We start from the raw sequence: 23,079 nt of genomic DNA, 5'->3' as shown, positions 1-23,079 counted from the left end.
TGAATGGCGGGGCAGGCTCGAGGGGCTAGATGACCTACTCCTGCTCCTATTTCTTATGTTCTTAAGTTCTTATGAAACAAAAACAGCAGACTCTCTTTCCTCTCAGCTCTGACGAAGGGTCATCTAGCCTCGAAATGTTGGCTCTACTCTCTCTCCACATGCTGTCAGACCTGCTGCGATTTTCCAGCATTTTTCTGTTTTTGCAATACATTTAAATCTTTCATAAATGAAACCTAATTAATCAAATCTTAAAATGCAGGAATGAGATCCAAGACATTTAAGTCATACATAAACCTGGCCGCACTTGGAATATAGTGTTCAATTCTGGTCGCCACACTACCAGAAGGATGTGGAGGCTTTGGAGAGGGTACAGAAAAGATTTACAAGGGATGTTGTCTGGTGTGGAGGGCATTAGCTATGAGAGGTTGGAGAAACTTGGTTTGTTCTCACTGGGCAACAGAGGTTGAGGGGCGACCTGATAGAAGTCTACAAGATTATGAAAGGCATGGACAGAGTGGATAGTCAGAAGCTTTATCCCAGGGTGGAAGAGTCAATTACTAGGGGGCACAGGTTTAAGTTCCAAGGGGCAAGATTTAAAGGAGATGTACCAGGCAAGTTGTTTTAAACAGAGGGTGGTGGGTGCCTGGAACTCGCTGCCGGGGGAGGTAGTGGAAGCGCATATGGTAGTGACTTTTAAGGGGTGCCTTGACAAGTATATGAATGAGATGGGAATAGAAGGATATGGTCCCCGGAAGGGTAGGGGGTTTTAGTTAAGTCGGGCAGCATGGTCGGTGCAGGCTTGGAGGGCCGAAGGGCCTGTTCCTGTGCTGTAATTTTCTTTGTTCATAAATCTGTTTTTCTAAATGTAGTTCTTCATAAAAAACATTGTACTTTCCAAAGCAGTGAATCCTGTGTTCAGGAATACTAATTTGCTTACAGAGGGATAAGTAAGTGGAATGGAAGTGCATGCTAGAATAATAATGAACTCTACGCACAATAGTTTTACATGCCAAATGGCCTCTTTTCCTATTATGGCTAGAACCTCATCACACTCATTCTGTTGCTCCATTCACATCCCCAATTAAAAATTTAGTGTAGAAACAGGGACAGTAGCCCTTTTTTTGTCTTTTGACATTACATTTTAATGGGTATAATTCATTGGAGGTTGTCACCCCTTCCCTATTGAACACATTAGAGCACAACCATCACCTGCCAATTTAGCTGCACATTGCAAATCAAGCCAACTTCACTAATGAGCACCACAAGATAGCATTGAAGAAATGAACTCTCAGTCTGGGCTTTGTTACTGATTGGTACAGTGTTCATTTCCAATCCTAGCAATTTTTATATGTTGCAATGAAACCTTTGTTTTTTAGATTTTTTTCCTTTGTTTCTGCATTCTTGTAAGTCAGCACCTGTGGAGAGTAACCGTTCGTTAAACTGGAGATTGAATATTCCCAGGGTTGATGCATTTGATTTTCCCTAGGAACAGGAGCAGGAACCACTGGGATATATTAATAGATCGGTTTAAGGGTCAGTGAACAGCAGTTAGACAGAAACAGGCAAAGAAGGCAGCAGCGAGCTTCTTTCAGCTGAAGTGCTATTGTGAGCTCTGAGGTACATAGAAATTAGGAGTAGGCCATTCAGCCCTTCGAGCCTGCTCTGCCATTATGATCATGGCAGCACAATGGTTAGCACTGCTACTCGTCAGCGCCAGGGACCCAGGTTCAATGCTGGCCTCGGGTCACTGTGTGTGTGGAGTTTGCACTTTCTCCCTGTGACTGTGTGGGTTTCCTCCCATAGTCCAAAGATTTCCCAACTCCTGTTCAACTGATCACTGAGAGGAAATGTTAATTAGTTCACTACCTGCAAAATGATATTGAGCCTCTCCAATGACTTAGGTGCCAATTTAATTGGCCATCAGGGGCTTAATCATCCTCAGGGCAGCCACTCTAAGCCTATTTAAACTCCTTTATGAAGATGGCATCTTGCAGTCTTGTCCTAATCTTGTCTATCTTAGAGGGCCTTGCAGCACTGTCACTGTCTGTGTGGAGTTTGCACATTCTCCCCGTGTCTGCGTGGGTTTCCCCCGGGTGCTCCAGTTTCCTCCCACGTCTGAAAGACATGCTGGTTAGGTGCATTGACTCGAACAGGTGCTGGAGTGTGGCGACTAGGGGAATTTCACAGGAACTTCATTGCAGTGTTAATATAAGCCTTACTTGTGACTAATAAATAAACTTTAACTTTAACCTGATTTTACAATGTTGCATGTCCAGAATCAAATATTAGAGCTGGAATATTTTTACATTTTTTCCAATACTAATACTGAAGTAGGCCGATAGACTTAGTATGGGTTTTGTTCCTTGCATCCACAAAGTGTTACGTCCAAATCCCATCTTTACCTGTACATGTTTTGGTAACTGTGATGTTCAATTCTGTCATTTGGCAACCTGTACCTCTGCCTGAACCATAAGAATTATTGCATACTAATGTCAAAAATTTGAGACCCAAGGGACTCATCAAAAGACATTTTGTCCATTCAAGTTCCTGGGCCTCGATGGTGAGTCAAATCAAAACAATGTGAACTGATCTTTGATATTTTGCGATTTTTGTAACGGAGGAAAGGAAACCTGAACTTCACAAATAACTGCAAAAGCTGGTCCATATGAAACATTTACACAAATATTTTCTCAGGTTCTGTTTATTCATCGATTTCCAATTGTACAAATAATGGTAAAAAGTAACAAAAACAGACTGGAAGCCCAAGTATATTTACAAACTTGTATCATTATGAGGTCAGTCTAGTTTTTGCACAACAATCCTAGTGTTTGGTACCATGATATGTCCAGTTTCAACACTTGATCATGACTCTATAGCTTTATACACATAGAAATATGTCTTTCAAGTACTGCAATACAGAACTGGTAAATTAATAAACACCCATCAATACATATTAGATCCAATGCTAACCATCGGAAATGTCTAAAGTTTAGAACAAGATATACACCAGTAAGCCCTGCTTAGTGTCTACACAGCATTCACAGCCCCTGAACCAGGATACAAATATTTTTTTGAAACTTAATTTTACAACAGTAAAATAATAATCAGACTGTGACTCAAATTAGGTGAAGCAGCTACTCCCCTGCCCATTAGTGCACCTTTACTGAGATTATTACTGTTAATTAAAATAAAATCAAGACATAATGAAGAATATCTACCAAAAAATCTCTACAAAATAGGTTAGCTGTTCATCAATAATCAAATCCCCTCAAGTTATTTAAGCAGGCATGTTCGGTTAAAAATACAGCTGCTTTGTAATTTGTATATAATTTCAACACTTAAAAAATACCCCTTCACTGGGCCACTCTTTAGATTCAAAAGCCATTTGATGGCATTATATCCTGCTCTGTATGAATGAGTAATTACACTTGTTAGTTAAACAGGTAATTGTCCAACAATTCTATTGTTTTCTCAAAGAGTCCCAACATAAGTTGACACATCCCAGCAGTAAAAACGACACCAGCATTGCCCGTTGATTTTAGCTCAGGATTTGCCAATCCACTCAAGCTCATTTACCATGGGCTTGGCTTGGGTGCAGAAGCTGTCATTTCTTGACTGGGCTGATCTATGCTGCCTGCTGCATAATGGGATGCTTCACTATTGAGGCAGTCCGTTGACAGCTGCCTCTCTACAAAATTAAATTTGAATCAGGAAATCGTGGAGCTAATCTGACCGCGGTCACAAAGGATGCCATTTCCCCATATGATTCCGTTCTCTTGGTGAGGGGGTGGTTGCATAGTGGCAAATGTTTCCGCAAGGAAACTAAGGATTGTTTAAAAGTTGACACAAGTGCAAAAGCAGAGATAGGTTTGAACCATACAGAATCCATTCGAGTTCAACCCAAATACAGATTTGTACCAGTCAAAGGAGTGGCTCGGGAAACAGGGTTAACAATTCTTTAAATCCTTACATTTGTACACAACGGCTACTAACATAAGGGGCGTCAGTTTTATAACCTTAAAAAGAAATCACACAATAAAATTATAAATAGATAGAATTTCATCCCCTTAAGCTATATTATGATTCCAACACAAAAATGGCAATACTTAATTCCCCTCATGCTTTATTCAAATACTTTGCCCTCTTTGTTACTGCCGTCCTGTAAAGAATCTGACATTTTCATATACCATAAAGACTCTCAATCCCAAAGTACCCTTTAGAATCATATGCTCCACTGAATATCTTAAAACTACCTTGAACTTTAACTCCAAGACCCAGATTTGAAAATGGGTTTTCTTCACATCTGCAAATTCATCGTGCGTAGGCTGATAAGGACACCACCCTGTTGTGGAACAGAACCGTGCTTGTAATCCTTTCCAGTTGTTCATAGCTTAACTAAGTATCTTCTGGTGTCGTTCGGCTTTGCTCATATGCAGGTCCATAGTTTAAAATACAACAATGCTACTAAAGCAAAATACACAATGCTTCCAGACACTTAAAATTCTGATCCCACCGCTGCTTCCGTGTGAAAGTGATAGCAATGATGCTGGCAGGATAGAATTGATTTGAACTCAAAAAAATAGTTGAGATGTTTGCAGACTATCATGATCAATTATCATTTTCAGAAAAGAAGTAAACACCGCAGCTTGAAGTTACACTACAACAATAGTACATGATCTTTCGGCCCTAACTGCAAAATCCAATGATCGTAATTGGGTTTGTTTTGGGGGAAGGATCCAAAGGAAACAGTGAAAAACCCATGGATTTAATGAAAATATGTTCAACATAAAAACAAAATCCTTTTCCTCACAGTTTATATACTAAAGCTTTGGGGATAGTGCACATCCTTACCCACTGGTGTATAAACTGAAGCACTATCGACCCAGTTAAATACGATTACTCTGCTTCATCATTCCCACACAGGGGGTGTTAGTGCTGTTCGTAATGTTTCTTCTTTGATTAAACAGCTAAATTTCTTGATCGTATCCAAGCACTTGTTGAGGAAGAAGTTCTAAAAATGCATTTCTGATGATGTGCTGTATTAAAGAAAGCGGAAATCACAGCTACACAAGTGAACTTCAGTTTCATGTTCTCCCTGGTATGGGATGTTGTTGCTCAGATGGTTTTAATTCTCCCTCACGTTGATCTGGGACACCCATTGCCACATTTCCAGTAAACACACACTCACCCCAGAGTTTCAGCTACATGGAGTTAAAATAAAGAGACAAAATGTAGATGACATTAAACTTAAAACATACACAAAAATGTAGTGATTGAAGAATTAAGATACACAACACATTGATTTCCACAGAAGAAAGGCTTGAAATGATCCTGTTCCAAGTCTTGAATTTTTTGGTGCATTTTTAAACAACTTATCTAGAATATGTATGAAAAAGATTTTGAGCCAACACGTAATGCAGATTACAAAGGGGAGTTGGAAGAATAAATAGGAGCCTAGCAACATTGCCATAGGACACATACGTAGAACAGTACAGCACAGTACAGGCCCTTCGGCCCTCGATATTGTGCCGAGCTTTGTCTGAAACCAAGATCAAGCTATCCCACGCCCTATCATTCTGATGTACTCCATGTGCCTATCCAATAACCGCTTGAAAGTTCCTAATGTGTCCGACTCCACTATCACAGCAGGCAGTCCATTCCATGAACAGGAATAGATCTAATTTATCTAATCCCAACAACTAAGCAGATTGCCGGGCTGCCTTTTCAGCTGCAAACAATGGAACAATGAGCAGACAATGAAAAACAGGAAAAAGCAAAACATGGAACACAGATCATTAACATTTCCTTGGAAAAGGAAAAATTCAAAGGTTCCTAATTTCAACTGTGCCATGCATGACTAAAATGCAGCATGTTTCTATGCTATTATAAACAGCATCATAGTTTATAATTCATAATCCATTTTGCAGCTATTAATAATTAAATGCTGGTTGCATGTTTAAATGAATATTTTGAACAGAAAGCATCCATGGCCTACGCGACGACACAAAACTGCAAATAGAATTCAAATAGATTTTTGTTATCAATAGATAAAGGAAGATTTTCTTTTGAATAGAAAATAAACTGCATTCTTTCAAAGTCCTTGAGGTGCTGTTTTGCAGCATCGCAATGAGGCTGTTAATAATTATATTTCTGCAGAGTTCAATCATATTACAGATGCCAGGTTGCCGGCTTTTGTTCATTGAAACATGGCTTCAGATTTGAGCAGTGTGTGAATCAGTGTATATAACATACAGCGGTTTACTGCAAAATCTGCTATTGATTTTTGAATGACACAATGAACCAAGGTATGTGCATAAAACCTTGTAAGAAATAATTGGCCAGGATGATTTAGGAATAACATGAGAAATTAGTTCAAAATATGAAACTAAGTTATAAAACAAAGTGTCTACCTTTCATCAATACTGCTTGTCATAATATGGGGAAAGCAGATTGGTGGAATGAGACCATTCCTGCCAGTTTTAAACCCCCTTAGCTCTCGTGCTCAATGACTTTGTTGTGATGCACAAGAACTGGTGAAACTGCCTAATGAAACAATCTTAGCCCAAAGGACAGTCATCGCTTGGTTTCTAACTTCAGCTCCAGTTGAGTCAAATGATCTTTTGCCAGAGATGGCAATCTGTATATAATTATTGTCCCTAGCTGGTTAATAGATAATAGTTGCAGTAAGTAGTCTCTCTACACCAGGTTAAAGTCCAACAGGTTTATTAGGTAGCATGAGCTTTCGGAGCGTCGCTCCTTCATCAGGTGAGTCTGATGAAGGGGCAATGCTCCAAAAGCTCGTGCTACCAAATAAACCTGTTGGACTTTAACCTGGTGTTGTGAGACTACTTACTGTGCCTACCCCAGTCCAACGCCGGCATCTCCACATCATAGTTAATAGTTGGTCATGTTTCATCAATACAAAACTAAATTTTAGTTTGTTGAACAGAGGTCCCAAGTTCAGTCCATTTTACCTTCAGTAACTTATTGGTGCAAAGCAAGAAAACCAAACTGAAAAACGGACTGTAGATCTATTCATGTCCAAACTTTCAGATATGGTACATGTATATAAAGCACTCACACATACACTGGCCCAGTAACTGTACTGTTCTTCTGGTAACTGCCGTCCAGAGAGAAGGGGGCTGGAGGTGGAGGGACAAGAAAGGGTCATGAAGTGAAAAAGTAGTCACCTCACAATTCTCATCAGGGGATAAAAATTACAGGGAAACCTAGCTGCATCACTTGTATGCGAGTCTACACAGTGAAGTAATTTAAGCAAGGAAACCTTCTGTCAGGCCTTTATGTCATGGGGTGAACAAGATGAGAGATCACACGACACGAGGTTATAGTCCAACAGGTTTATTTGAAATCACAAGCTTTCGGAGCGCTGCTCATTCGTCAGGTGAACTCCAACATCAATTTTCAGGCTGGTGGACTGAGTACAGGGCAGAGGGAAAGCCTGGAAATTGCCCCTGCTCAGGTGATAGTTGGGAAAGGGCCTCCACCAACAGCCTCCTTTCAATATCTGGTGCCCCCTCCACAAGGTCTGATCCCTGTGGGAGCTGTTACCCCCAGCCTCTCCACCAACACCCCAATTCTCCTTCTGCCCACCCAGCAGGGTCTCATCTGCCATCCCTGAGACCTCCACACTGATCTGGTCTGAGAATCACGGGAGTTAGACTCTGGGAACTGCTTACAGTCTCAGTCCAGTCTATTGCAGCTTCTGGTGCTGCTGGGACTCGTGAGCTTCTGGCCACACTGGCCGGCAGCTCACTGAGACAGAACTTCCTCCTGGGTAAGGGCAGAAGTCCCATCTCCGCTGAATTAATGCTTGTTGGAGTATTAGATGGCTGTGGGACAGCCAGCGTCACTGGGGGTGCATTCACCGCTAACTCTTTGGATAGTGGAATGGGAAACACCTGCCACGCAAAAAACCCTGCCCGTGGACACACAAGGCTGTTGCACATCTTTAGCTAACAATGTTACCAGTTACCTTTAGGGAAGCTTATGTAGGGATGAGGAAACAAGGTTCAGATGGCTCGATTGAGGGTTACAAGTTAGTAAGGAATGAGCTGAAAAAGGGGCTTAGGAGACCTAGGAGGGGGCATGAGAAGTCCTTGGCGGGTCGGATCAAGGAAAACCCCAAGGTTTTTTACTCTTATGTGAGGAATAAAAGAATGACCAGGGTGAGGTTAGGGCCGGTCAAGGACAGTAGTGGGAACTTGTGTATGGAGTCAGTAGAGATAGGAGAGGTGATGAATGAATACTTTTCTTCAGTGCTCACCAAGGAGAGGGGCCATGTTTTTGAGGAAGAGAAGATGTTACAGGCTAATATGCTGGAGGAAGTAGATGTTCGGAGGGAGGATGTACTAGCAGTTTTGAATAAACTGAAGGTCGATAAGTCCCTGGGCCTGATGAAATATATCCTAGGATTCTTTGGGAGGCAAGGGATGAGATTGCAGAGCCTTTGGCTTTGATCTTTGGGTCCTCACTGTCCACGGGGGTGGTGCCAGAGGGCTGGAGAATGGCGAATTTTGTTCCTCTGTTGAAGAAAGGGAATAGAAATGACCCTGATAATTATAGACTGGTTAGTCTTACTTCGGTGGTTGGTAAGTTGATGGAAAAGGTCCTTAGGGATGGGATTTACGACCATTTAGAAAGATGCGGATTAATCCGGGATAGTCAGCACGGATTCGTGAAGGGCAAGTCGTGTCTCACAAATTTGATAGAGTTTTTTGAGGAGGTAACTAAGTGTGTTGATGAAGGTAGGGCAGTTGATGTCATGTACATGGATTTTAGTAAGGTGTTTGATAAGGTCCCCCATGGTCGGCTTATGATGAAAGTAAGGAGATGTAGGATAGAGGTAAAGTTGGCCGATTGGATAGGTAACTGGCTATCTGATCGAAGACAGAGGGTGGTGGTGGATGGAAAATTTTCGGACTGGAGGCAGGTTGCTAGCGGAGTGCCACAGGGATCAGTGCTTGGTCCTCTGCTCTTTGTGATTTTTATTAATGACTTAAGAGGAGGGGGGCTGAAGGGTGGATCAGTAAATTTGCTGATGCCACCAAGATTGGTGGAGTAGTGGATGAGGTGAAGGCTGTTGTAGGCTGCAAAGAGACATAGATAGGATGCAAAGCTGGGCTGAAAAATGGCAGATGGAGTTTAACCCTGATAAATGTGAGGTGATTCATTTTGGGAGGACAAATTTAAATGTGGATTACAGGGTCAAAGGTAGGGTTCTGAAGAATGTGGAGGAACAGAGAGATCTTGGGGTCCATATCTACAGATCTCTGAAGGTTGCCACTCAAGTGGATAGAGCTGTGAAGAAGGCCTATAGTGTGTTAGCTTTTATTAACAGAGGGTTGGAGTTTAAGAGCCGTGGGGTTATGCTGCAACTGTACAGGACCTTGGTGAGACCACATTTGGAATATTGTGTGCAGTTCTGGTCACCTCACTATAAGGAGGATGTGGAAGCGCTGGAAAGAGTGCAAAGGAGATTTACCAGGATGCTGCTTGGTTTGGAGGGTAGGTCTTATGAGGAAAGGTTGAGGGAGCTAGGGCTGTTCTCTCTGGAGCGGAGGAGATTGAGGGGAGACTTAATAGAGGTTTATAAAATGATGAAGGGGATAGATAGAGTGAATGTTCAAAGACTATTTCCTCGGGTGGATGGAGCTATTACAAGGGGGCATAACTATAGGGTTCATGGTGGGAGATATAGGAAGGATGTCCGAGGTAGGTTCTTTACGCAGAGAGTGGTTGGGGTGTGGAATGGACTGCCTGCAGTGATAGTGGAGTCAGACACTTTAGGAACATTTAAGCGGTTATTGGATAGGCACATGGAGCACACCAGGATGATAGGGAGTGGGATAGCTTGATCTTGGTTTCAGATAAAGCTCGGCACAACATCGTGGGCCGAAGGGCCTGTTCTGTGCTGTACTGTTCTATGTTCTACCTTTATGCAGAAAATTAGCTGAAAATAGCCACATATATTTACAAAACATCGATCCTCCCCACTGCCTAAGGCAGTCCTGTCAAGTTAATGATCATATCAAGAAAATCTAACAATCTTCTTTTAGACAATAAGACATAGGAGCAGAATTAGGCTACTCGGCCCATCGAATCTGCTACGTCATTCAATCTTGGCTGATTTTTCTCATCCTCATTCTCCTGCCTTTTCCCCATAACCCCTGATCCCCTTATTAATCAAGAACCTATCTATCTCTGCCTTAAAGACACTCACTGACCTAAACTAAACTTTTGACGCTTAGTTTAGTTTAATTAGTTTTGAAGGTAATTTTTTTAACCTTGAATTATGTGTTGAGCTCCACGGTAGCTCAACATCATGCACCTGCTAACCACTGTGAATTTGCCATTAGTCTTTCCGCAGATTCTGCACTCCTCTTTTAATCTTCCCCTTCTAACTATACAACCAATTATTTCTGATTGCAGCAAAGTAGTCATTACTTGCTCAAATTCAACAACTGCCTCACTCTAGCACAGTTGAGCGGCACGGTAGCACAGTGGTTAGCACTGCTGCTTCACAGCTCCAGGGTCCCGGGTTCGATTCCCGGCTCGGGTCACTGTCTGTGTGGAGTTTGCACATTCTCCTCGTGTCTGCGTGGGTTTCCTCCGGGTGCTCCGGTTTCCTCCCACAGTCCAAAGATGTGCGGGTTAGGTTGATTGGCCAGGTTAAAAATTGCCCCTTAGAGTTCTGAGATGCGTAGGTTAGAGGGATTAGCGGGTAAATATGTGGGGGTAGGGCCTGGGTGGGATTGTGGTCGGTGCAGACTCGATGGGCCGAATGGCCTCCTTCTGCACTGTAGGGTTTCTATGGTTTCTAATGTGGAGATGCCGGCGCTGGATGGGGGGTGCACAGTAAGAAGTCTCACAACACCAGGTTAAAGTCCAACAGGTTTATTTGGTAGCACGAGCTTTCAGAGCACTGACCCTTCATCAGATGATGAACACACCTGATGAAGGAGCAGCACTCTGAAAGCTCGTGCTACCAAATAAACCTGTTGGACTTTAACCTGGTGTTGTGAGCTCCAATAAGTTACTAGTCTCATCCACTGTTCCCTGGCAGATCTGTACACATCAAGCATCTCATTAGACAGAGCTTATACGATTCCAAATCCAATTTCACACAGGGCACTGCAATCCTTGTCTAATTTCTGAAAGAAAGCGAAAAAACCAATAATAGCTCAACATCATGCACCTGCTAACCACTGTGAATTTGCCATTAGTCTTTCCGCAGATTCTGCACTCCTCTTTTAATCTTCCCCTTCTAACTATACAACCAATTATTTCTGATTGCAGCAAAGTAGTCATTACTTGCTCAAATTCAACAACTGCCTCACTCTACCCACACTGACTGATCTTTATCATATGCTAAACTTTACAGCCTTGGTGCTGCAGGCAGGTTGGAAGTCGCTTGAGGGTCTTCTCAGTCTTTCCACTGCTGCAATTGATTTCGATATGCTTCATAAAAATAGCATAGTATTACTAAATGGATTAGTCATATTTACAAAAAGCACATCAATGCTGGAACTTATTTCCCTCAGCAGCTTTCCATGGTTAAGGCAACTAGCATGCATTGCTGTATCTAAAGTTGGTGACTTTCTGTGAACCTCTTAATATTTATAGAAAAACCATTTCCTCATGGGTGTTATCATAATAAAAGAGCTGGGCTCATGTCAAATTGTAAATGTAAGGTGGTATCGCAGTAGCCTGCTTAATGATATCAAATAATGCACCTTTTAAAAATCTGCTCGTCATTCAGAAACTAACGATTGATGCAAAGATGGTGACAATTATCAGAACTCCTCAAATCCAGAAACGCAAAATAATTTTTTCTTTCAATTTACCCAACAAGCTATTAAATAGTGAAAAACAAAACACCAAAGATGCTGGAATCCAAACAGAAACAGCAAATGCTGGAATTGCGCAGTTAACACAGTCAGGGCTGCTGTGGAAAACAGACTAATTAACATTTTGGGGTGTCTTTCAACACGGAAATGTTAAATTGTCGGTTCACTGCACAGATGCTGAGTGATTTGCTGTTAGTTTCTAGCATTTAGATAGACTCTGCAGGTAAATACAGCGGTTAACAGTCTCAATTATGGACAGTGAAAGAAGAGTGTTTACTCAACAAGCGAAGTCCTCTAAGCATAAAATACCAAGTGAAAAGGCAGGAATACAATTGAAAAGTTTGACCAGTGAAATATTAAAATTCTAAAATATCCTGTGCACCAATTCTAAAAAAAAGAGACGTGGAGATGCTGGCGTTGGACTGGGTAAACACAGTCAGAAGTTTAACAACACCAGGTTAAAGTCCAACAGGTTTATTTGGTAGCAAAAGCCACAAGCTTTCAGAGCGCTGCTCCTTCGTCAGGTGAGTGGGATTTCAGTTCACAAACAGGGCATATAAAGACACTAACTCAATTTACAAAATAATAGTTGGAATGAGAGTCTTTACAGGTAATCAAGTCTTAAAGGTACAGACAATGTGAGTGGAGAGAGGGTTAAGCACAGGTTAAAGAGATGTGTATTGTCTCCAGACAGGACAGTTAGTGAGATTTTGCAAGCCCAGGCAAGTCGTGGGGGTTACCGATAGTGTGACATAAACCCAAGATCCCGGTTGAGGCTGTCCTCATGTGTGCGGAACTTGGCTATCAGTTTCTGCTCAGCGACTCTGCGCTGTCGTGAAGGCCGCCTTGGAGAATGCTTACCCAAAGATCAGAGATTTCAACATGACATTGATGAAGACGAACATCTCGCCAAGGCTATCCCCACACCCCCACTTCTTGCCTTCAAACAACCACACAACCTCAAACAGACCATTGTCTGCAGCAAACTACCCAGCCTTCAGGAGAACAGTGACCACGACACCACACAACCCTGCCACAGCAACCTCTGCAAGACGTGCCGGATCATCAACACGGATGCCATCATCTCACGTGAGAACACCATCCACCGTGTACACGGTACATACACTTGCAACTCGGCCAACGTTGTCTACCTGATATGCTGCAGGAAAGGATGTCCCAAGGCATGGTACATTGGGGAGGCCATGCAGACGCTACGACAACGGATGAATGAACACCGCTCGACAATCACCAGGCAAGAGTGTTCTCTTCCTGTTGGGGAACACTTCTCTCCACTCACATTGTCTGCACCTTTAAGACTTGATTACCTGTAATGACTCACATTCCGACCATTATTTTGTAAATTGAGTTAGTGTCTTTATATGCCCTGTTTGTGAACTGAAATCCCACTCACCTGATGAAGGAGCAGCGCTCCAAAAGCTAGTGGCTTTTGCTACCAAATAAACCTGTTGGACTTTAACCTGGTGTTGTGAGACTTCTTACTGAACAAAATATAACAGATGGAAAAAATAAATCAAGAAACTCACACACTGATGGATAATTTGCAATAACACAGGACCAAAGTGTGTATAAATACCAGACAAAAACTATATTGTTCTCAATGGCTGGGATTTTCTGCTCCCATTTGCATCAGGCGGGTTTGGCAGAGAGGGGAAAATATAGTGAGAAGGTCAAAAGTCATGTTCATGTCAACATAAAATCAGGAAGCAATCATCCCCTCCAATCAGTGACAGGCTATGCTTCTCACCATTCAATGTCGGGAACTTCACTGTACTACATTTTCATATTATAATCAGGCCAATACGCCGGAATCATACCCCTACGTCAGAAAATGCGTCCAAGGCAGCGTCAAAACGGCGTGATGCACAACTGGTCTGAGAAGGCGTGTACCTGGCAGGCAGTATGCCCAGAGGAGCTGGCAGTAGCACTCGCAGTGGAGCCGCATGCTCAGGGAAGTGAGAGTGGTGCCAGGGTGGTGACAGTGGGGGTGCATCTGGGTGAAAAATGCTTCCTGGTGTGCTCGCTGTGTGCTGGGGCAGCCTTTCAAAATGGCATATGCATCATCAAAATGCTGAGATGACATGGGGGTGGGCACATCAGAGGCCGCCTGCCAGTGAAACGGCCTGGATCCCCTCCCTGCCTTCTTTGTGCACTAGGTTCCCACATTAAATGGCGTAAATAGTTGGCCACTTTTCCCACCCGACATTGGGCTTTGCTGATATCGGTGAAAATCCATCCAAATGTGTAAGATTCTAGCACGTGGCACAGATATTTTCAAGTTTTTTTATGCTTAAAAAAATTGCTCTCATAATTTGAATTAAACACATAGCCTGGAACGTAGAGCTTAAAAAATTCAAATGATCAGCAGAATAATGTAATTTTGAATTAAGAGGAGCCTGTAGATGGAAAATATTTAGCCGTTGTAAATAGGCCAGAATTGAACAGTTACATGTAATCCCAGAAACTGCAATATTTAATCATCATGGATTAAGTAGAGAATCTCTCACTTATACGTGCTAAACGGCACATATCCCAATGCATTATGTTAAAGTAAACGTTTCCATAACTTCATTAAAAACCTTGATTCTTTCCGACATGCCCCATCCTGAAGTAAAAATTAAAAGTAGCCAATGTGGCTTGAAGTCATTTAGCCTTTTCAGTCGTTAAAACAAAGTAGCCAAATCTTAATTTTTTTGTGTGTGGTAGAAAAAAAATCAAAAAAAAAATCAGAACATATCAATAAGGTTTTATTTTTATTAATTTAAGCCAATTTGGCTGAACCATAACTGCATCTTTCTTTAACCAGTTTGGAAGTAGCCAAACTGCAAGACAGTTTGGATGAGGCACGTGTTGTGAAGTTATTTAAATCAAAGTGTTTAAGAAAGAAATCTCAAAAGAAATGCAGTCTGTTAAAAAGCACATTAGATCCATCAGCAGAAACACCCAATCGTGGCTACTGAAGACTTGTGGTTCTGGAAAAGGTGCAACAGGTCCAAGTGGCAATGCATGCAACACAGACTTTAGTAGCGTTTGGGTGGATTAAGTAACAGTGCAGTAGCTCACAGTATTGGGAGGTTAGAGTATTTCAAAGTTCAGGCGTTGGAATAAGATTCCCAAGTAATTTTCAGAGCTTCTTATTAAGTAGCTGAAAGATCACCAGGATGTCTGAAGGCAGCTATTGTTGAGTTATAAGAGTACAGTACAGGAAACTCAAATACTAGTTTCCTCTGGGGAAGAGAGCGAAAGCAGCTTTTGTGTACCCGCCATAGAAAGCGGAGAAGTGGAACAGGTTCACAGTGCAAAGGCACAGATTAGGAGCAGGAGGTGGTCAGAATATGGTGGTTTCATACTTTGTACTGATTGTCCTCTTGGAGTCCTGCTTGGAGTCGGCTATCCATGCCACACTGCCATGTGGTTGAGAATCTTGCTCAATGGAGTCAATCTACAAAAGCAAGACAGGACAAATATGTGAGGACAAAGCAAAATATACTGGAATGCACAATGTTCCTGTGATGTGCATTTAGTCAACAATCCAAATCTAATGAGAGGTTTGCTGCCAATTGAATGAGATGATAATTTGGGATTTATTCAAACTACAGACTTATGAAGTGAGTTTTTGCAGGTGTTGTCCAGCTTGTCCACTGTAACCTTCACAGATGAGCAATGAAAACTCCAGGAAAACAGTATTGAATAGTGAACAAAACATACATCGTTGAAATTTCAAACATCCCTCCTATGCATTGCTGGTCGGTAGAGATGTATGAAAAATTTAGAAATACGTAGCTGAAGACAAATGGGTTTCTCTCTAAAAGTATCTAAGATTATGTTCCACGTCACTTAGGAAAGTTCTGCAGGCTTACTTGTCCCATTAGCAATACCCAATCATGCCAGGGCACTTCAGCTCCCAATGGCACTTTTTCCAAAATTAAGAGAAATAGCTTCAATTAAATATAGGTATCCCAATCAAAATGAGCTACAAGATGAAAAAAGGACTATGAAAAAATGCAAAACAGGATTACAATGCATGTAAGTAAACTCACAAAGTGCATTGAATAAGGTTGGTAAGCTATAATCACAAATAGCAGTGTGTCTAAAATGGTGATGACCAGGTACATATTATACAAGGATATAAAAGTATACAGAAAAGATAATGAAAAAAGGGAGGTGGCGAAGCAGTACTGATTAGGGAAGATGTTCCAGTGTTGGAAAGATGGAAGGGCCTTATGGAGGAAAGGATGGAGTTCATTTGGTTACAGTTAAGATGAAAAAAGATCACGCTTGCTGGGGTATTCTATAGGCCTCCAAGTAGTGCAAAAGTGATAGAGGTACAAATCTAGTGGGAAATCACAAAGGTGCGCAAGAATTATAGCTGGTGAAAGTAAGGGTTTTTAATTACTCATATTTTAATTGGGATATTATCAATTCAAAGGGTAAGGGGGAGGATGAATTTCTGAAATGTGTTCAGGATAATTTCCTTGATCAGAATGTTCTTGACCCAACTAGAAAGGAGACATTGCTGGATCTGGTGCTGGAACCCCACTGCCCATGAGGATGGTGAAAGCAGAAATAATCAATCATTTCAGAAGGAAGCTGGATGGGCACTTGGAAGGAAAAACCAAGAGGGCTTCAGAGTACCGTAGGGCGGATTCTGCCCTTTATTTTCCGCCTGGAAACAACTCTCTTTACTGAAATTCATTCAAACAGATGAAGCTATCCAAATGTTATTTGGGAGTTTTGACTTCTCAACTCCCATCTCTCGCATTTTAAGTTGCTCTACTCACTGATGTAATTGTATTCCTGATCATGTGGCACTTACCGTAGAGTGCTGTTGTCAGGGCCAACTCAATGTCAGCAATACTAACTCTCGTGAATTAGAGGTATAAAGATATTCTCCATAACACCTTTGGAGGTAGTTCATGCGAGAGGAGCAACGCAAATTATTTTGCTCTGTAGTTACTAGCTCAAACAGTCATATACAAATGTGCCTGTACAGTTATTTGTCTTTTGCCCAAGTGCTGTGGAATTAAACCCTGTGAATAGCAGTTGTGTCGTATTAATGCAAGGAGCCAAATTTATCACAGCTTATTTTGGTCGCACCCACGAGTTGATCGGCAGGCAATGTCCAGAGTGGGTGGGTGGTAGTGGTGGTGGTGTGCAAAAACGGTACACAGGAAATTCAAAGTGTTTGATAAATACAGTCCACAGATTTTTGTACAAGGATTGTGGATCGTGAAAGGATCTTTGCACATGTTCTTTTTTTTTGTTTGCATTGACTAAAAGAGATATAAATGGAAGCGACTAAATTCAGAAAACTAACATTAATAAGTTCTGTTATTTGCTACTCAATATTCCTGTGCAACATCATCAAACAGATATTCATAAATAAATAAAATTCACCACAATTTATCCTAGATTTAAAATAGTTGGAGAACATAACACCTGCTCCCAAGTTCCCTGCCTTCCCAAGGTGATGCATCCACTTTTTAAAAAATTTATGAACAGCATCTCTAACTTTGATACTTTTAATGCAGTAAATGTAGACTCACCTATACGAAAACCACTTTATTCTGGCCTATTTCACTGATGTAGACTGACAATAAGGAATTAAATCTGGGCACTGAAATGCTATATAAATTGATCATTTAAAAATAGGACAGGTGGTTGAAAAGGAAGAACAGAAAATAGGAAAAGGAATAATTTTAAAAATATCACAGAGAAGTTATGGTTGAAGAATGGCGGCACGGTAGCACAGCGGTTAGCACTGCTGCTTCACAGCGCCAGGGACCCGGGGCGGCACGGTAGCACAGTGGTTAGCACTGCTGCTTCACAGCTCCAGGGACCCCGGGGCGGCACGGTAGCACAGTGGTCAGCACTGCTGCTTCACAGCTCCAGGGACCTGGGTTCGATTCCCGGCTTGGGTCACTGTCTGTGTGGAGTTTGCACATTCTCCTCGTGTCTGCGTGGGTTTCCTCCGGGTGCTCCGGTTTCCTCCCACAGTCCAAAGATGTGCGGGTTAGGTTGATTGGCCATGCTAAAATTGCCCCTTAGTGTCCTGAGATGCGTAGGTTAGAGGGATTAGTGGGTAGGGCCTGGGTGGGATTGTGGTCGGTGCAGACTCGATGGGCCGAATGGCCTCTTTCTGTACTGTAGGGATTCTATGATTCTATGAACTAGCATTGGCACCGGTGTGACTGATTCCTTCAGTGCTCTGATTTCTATGGTTTTATCATTTGTATCTCTAATGCTAAATGATTTCCTCATTTATTCCCCAATTCCATTGTGCCTATTACTAATTCCCAGAATGTAATCATTTCAATTTCATTTGTGAAATATTGCAGTTAAATTAAAAAACTCAAGTTCACTTTCAAATCTCAAGATTGTGTTTTAGAGTTTGGTTTGTCTCCTAATATAAACGTTCCATAGCTAGCAGCACACTAATGAGTAGTTCTTCTTGGATTTGGCGGTTACTTTCAGAACTGTTAGAAAGTACAGGTTATGTCTAAAAATTTAGCCCCTCATAATGAATAATCTGATGCCTATATTAATGCCGGTGGCAGCCATGAATGAATGGGAATGTCAGTGAGAACATTGGATAGAAACAGTGATAGATATATAAATATATATAGAGAAAGAAACCTGGACTCCTTGGCTGAACGAATGAAGCGGTAGAGGCGGATGCGAAGGTCTGTGAGTAGTGCACGTGTGACAGTAACAGCATCTGCTGTTAGGTGGCTGCACCTGGTTCATTTGGTAAGAAACGATAGCAGAGTCATTAGTGAGCCAGTTATAGCATTCTGTAAATTCCAGCCAGGTCACCAAGTTTAGATCAGCAGAAAAATGCATTAATCGAACCTACTCCTTTATTAATCAACGGCTGCCCATTATATAGATCAGGACAATGCAGCACAACATCTTCATAGAAATTTCAAACAAGCTCAAATGTAAACAAGCTTTTCACAATTTGCTCACTTGTTTGGTACTGAAGTCAGCTCATAATATCTGTGAAGGAGATTTGTATTTACCAAGGTAAAGGACGTTGGCACTTGTGACTATCCTATTTCAGATATCTAATGCCAATATTTAGCACTTTGCAGAAAAGTATAGTGCTGGTTAGATATAAAGTAAAGCTCCCACCACTTAATCCCAAGCATATAATCCCCTGGCATCCTGCTGCATGAGAAACACTCAACTTGGGATGGCTCAGTAGTTAATTCAGCATTGCATTGAGAGCCTGAAACTGAAACCTAGTGTCAAATGGCATGGGTCTTCCTTGGGGCACTCTACAAAGAACAATAAGAAGTCTCACAACACCAGGTTAAAGTCCAACAGGTTTACTTGGTATCACGAGCTTTTGGAGTGCTGCTCCTTCATCAGGTGAGTGGAGAGTTGGGTTCACAAACAGGGCATATATAGACAAATGCCCCTTGCAATCACTTCTTACTGTGACCACCCCAAGTCCAACGCTGGTATCGCCACATCATACAAAGAACAACGCACATTCTGCTTGAAACAAATACCACTGTGTGGGGGGGGGGGGGGGGGGGGGGGGGGGATAGTGGAGTCAACTTTCTTCCTATCAACCTGTTCAACAAAGAATTACTACTGTACATAAGCATTTTATTGACGATACCCTACCTGATAGGACAAAGTTTATATGTTGCTACAAGATGCATTTGTTCTTCAAAACTGAATCCCCTTAAAGCATACCAACCTAATGTTGACGATGAAAATTGCATTTACAAGGTCATTTTCCAGAATCTAACCCCATTAAACACTTCCTGAACTATATAATATTTTTCTTTAGTAACTCAAAGTTTTTATCAATTTTATAAAATCGTTTTATGGTTATGGTATTTTATGCTGCAATTTGTATTTAAACCATGTGGAGGCTATGGAGATCTACGACTACCACACCATCCCCCAAGACATCTGACCACTCTTATTCAAGAAACACATGACCATCCATTCTACACAGTCAGCAGCAAGAATGTTACCAATTGACCTATTAGAAACACAATATCCTGACCAGTCAGGAGCAAGATCATGCCCATATTCCCATCTTCCATTGTATATAATTACCTCTTTCACCTGCTCCAGTCATTCCTCTAGATGACAAGCAGAGTACACTGCCCAAAACGTTAAAAAACACATGGTGCAACTGGACATTTGTTTTCCTCAATGGTACTGCTCTCACAATGAAAACCTTCAAGCAATCCCATCCCTTCCAACCTCCCATCCATTGACTCCGTCTACACTTCCCGCTGCCTCGGCAAAGCAGCCAGCATAACCAAGGACCCCACGCACCCCGGACATTCTCTCTTCCACCTTCTTCTGTCGGGAGAAAGATACATGTATCAACCGACTCAAGAACAGCTTCTTCCCTGCTGCTGTCAGACTTTTGAATGGACCTACCATATATTAAGTTGATCGTTCTCTACATACCAGCTGTGACTGTAACACTATATTCTGCATTCTCTCCTTTCCTTCTCCCCTAAGTACTCTAGGAATGCTATGTTTTGTCTTAATAGTGTGCAAGAAACAATATTTTCCACTGTATCCCAAAACAAATGACAATAATAAATCAAACCGAAAAAGTCAATGTTTATACTGTGTATATTCAGTATACCACAGATTGAATTAGATCATGAGCACGAGAGTTTGTGGATACTCACAGTAGATTTCCTCATGCTGGATCGTGGCTTGGGGACTGGTTTGGAAGACCTCATCTCCTCTGACTCCATCTCAGCTGTTAAAAAAGACTTCTGACCAGGTTTTTGGGCTTGCAATGCAAGCTGGTAAGCCACTTCAAATGCCTGTCCTAATGTAAGGATGATTTCATACGTTAGATTCTGGGGAAAAATAGAAATTAATGAATGAGATATTATTTCAAGTTTTTATTTCAAATTTCACTTTCAATACCATATAGTACAGTTATTAAGTTAACAAATAAAACTCCCACTAATCAACCTGCAAAACACTATTCTGTTTGAATGAAGTGACAAGTTGTGAGCTCCCATGGTCAAGTCTCGGCACAATCCTTCCTATGACTGTAACACTACATTCTGCACTCTCTCGTTTCCTTCTCTTTGTACGGTATGTTTTGTCTGTATAGCGCTCAAGAAACAATACTTTTCACTATATTTAATACACATGACAATAACAAATCAAATTATGGTGTTACACTCGAGCCTGCTAGCACACAGGGTGTGAATGATCTTTCATTAAATGCAGTAACATGGTCAATTAATATTGCTATAGTACAAAAGTCAAACTGAAAACAAAACAGGGCATCATACAATCACCCAACTATTATAGCGCTTTGCACTCATCTTATCCAGGACATACTTGCCAAAATCAAACACTCCACCAGACTGAATCCAGGTTGTAACAATTACAACAGCAATTTTAATTATTATTGATGAAAACTGAAACTTAACGAAGGTCTTACATCAGGGAGTTATAGTGAGATAAGACACGATACAGCTTTCACCTAAACTGATTATTTAAACAAAATCCTGCAGTTGTATTTCAGGAAACACAAAGAATTTTCACACATCTTAGTTATGTTTACTATCTTTGCCTAGTTGAGAAAACATACTGCTTAGCCTTAACTCCCCTAACGCTCAATGCCTTCTGGAAGCAGCAGGAGGGGAGGGGTTGTTGATCTTACATGATGTCCATGTATCTACCTTTAGAAAACACTCAAAAAGGTGGCTACCTCAAAAAAACAACTCCCTCACGACGTGTTTAGCTGTGACTGATTTGTGAGGTTTTCATTTTAGATGGAGTTTTTTTAAACTGGGGGCATGGCTATCGGAGAGCCTGAATTTACAATATTCCTACAATAAATTATTTTTATTATATCCTATACAAAAGGTGGCACTATGCTACATAATTTGACTGTAGTCATGAAGTCTTCAACAGGTCACCTTTTCTGATGATATTGCAGAAGTGGTGAAATATTAAAACTCTCAGTCACTGCAACATGAAGATTTTAGATTTATGAACAATTATATAAGCAATGCCGTTCTCACTTCCAATAACCTGTCCTCTATTTGTGCAGGCACTACACAGACATTACAGCTTAAATGATCAGAAAGCTGGTCAATAACAAACAAAGGGCCAGGGGTTGGGGTCATACTTGGCCATAGGGACAAGCAATCCCCAGGAACTGGAAGCTACTGGCTAGCCACTTACAGGAGAAATAAAATACAGCATCATTTGATTAATTTTTTAAAGAACTAAAGAATAATAATGACATACTACATCAAGTGTGCTGAAAACGTGACAGTAGTGGTGGTTTGTCTGTAGGTCTTTAGTGATGTAAGCAAATGTACAAAGGTCTTCAGGGTCCTGGGCAGCACAGGAAATATTGCGGATTTCATGCTCAGCGATAATATTCTGGTAATGAAACAAAACAAACATTATTAAATGGTTTAGAAAGTTCATCATTGCAGAAAATAAAGAATACCAATGGGGATGGGGGAGGGTGTGAAAATATGACAAATTTACTGTGTATGGGGCACTTTCTTGGAAAAAGTTATTTCCATGGCAGTTGGAAACAAGATGTGGAGATGCCGGCGTTGGACTGGGGTAAGCACAGTAAGAAGTCTCACAACACCAGGTTAAAGTCCAACAGGTTTATTTGGTAGCAAAAGCCACTAGCTTTCGGAGCGCTGCCCCTTCGTCAGGTGAGTGGAACTCCCACTCACCTGATGGATGTTGAATCAATGCAGGTGCGAATGTGAAGCTCTTTAAGTCTGAATAGCCCTTTGTGTGTCACGGCTGTCAAATATTTTTGTGAATCAGGATCCACATTAATCTGGAGGTAAGTTGAATAACGTCAATTTTGCTGAAGTGTTGGCCTTCAGCCAACCCAGTGAATAAATCATCAGGTGCAGAGGGCACTGCTGTGTACACACTACCAGATTGATAATGACTTTAAATTTGCCAGCAATGCATAGTAATCCTTCTTTCTTCAACATGGGTATTATCATTCACATTAATGGATTCAAAGACTCCCATCTTGAACAGCAACTCGAATACTTAGGCCTAATTGCTTCAGGCACTGACCTAGCCTTTAAGCATCTTGTTTGACTTTTGGCCTTAATCTTAATTTGACTGAAATCTCCTTAATGCGATCCAACTTCCCATTAAAAACAATGGGGGGGGGGGCTGCTTCGGAATCCATCAT

At 41.4% G+C, this 23,079-nt stretch overlaps 1 protein-coding gene across 15 annotated transcripts in view; it reads right to left on the bottom strand.

Annotated features, from left to right (window-relative positions):
* Positions 1-2,685: 2,685 nt before the first annotated feature.
* Positions 2,686-23,079, bottom strand: part of LOC144479191 (ankyrin repeat and SAM domain-containing protein 1A-like) — a 409,264-nt gene continuing 388,870 nt past the window's right edge. For 6 of the 15 annotated variants that reach the window (XM_078197810.1, XM_078197814.1, XM_078197813.1 and 3 more), the window contains 4 exons: positions 22,149-22,286; positions 20,558-20,734; positions 18,522-18,623; positions 15,127-15,327 (listed from right to left, as the gene is read on the bottom strand). In XM_078197810.1, the coding sequence (XP_078053936.1) occupies positions 15,214-15,327; positions 18,522-18,623; positions 20,558-20,734; positions 22,149-22,286 (531 nt within the window). In that variant the 3' untranslated portion in view covers positions 15,127-15,213. Of the gene's footprint in view, positions 5,202-15,126; positions 15,328-18,521; positions 18,624-20,557; positions 20,735-22,148; positions 22,287-23,079 lie in introns of those variants that run through there. The other 9 variants (XM_078197820.1, XM_078197821.1, XM_078197823.1 and 6 more) reach the window with 3 other exon arrangements.

This window comes from Mustelus asterias, chromosome 25, assembly GCF_964213995.1.
Source record: "Mustelus asterias chromosome 25, sMusAst1.hap1.1, whole genome shotgun sequence".
Lineage (NCBI taxonomy): Eukaryota > Metazoa > Chordata > Chondrichthyes > Carcharhiniformes > Triakidae > Mustelus > Mustelus asterias.
This window is presented reverse-complemented; position numbering and strand designations above follow the sequence as displayed.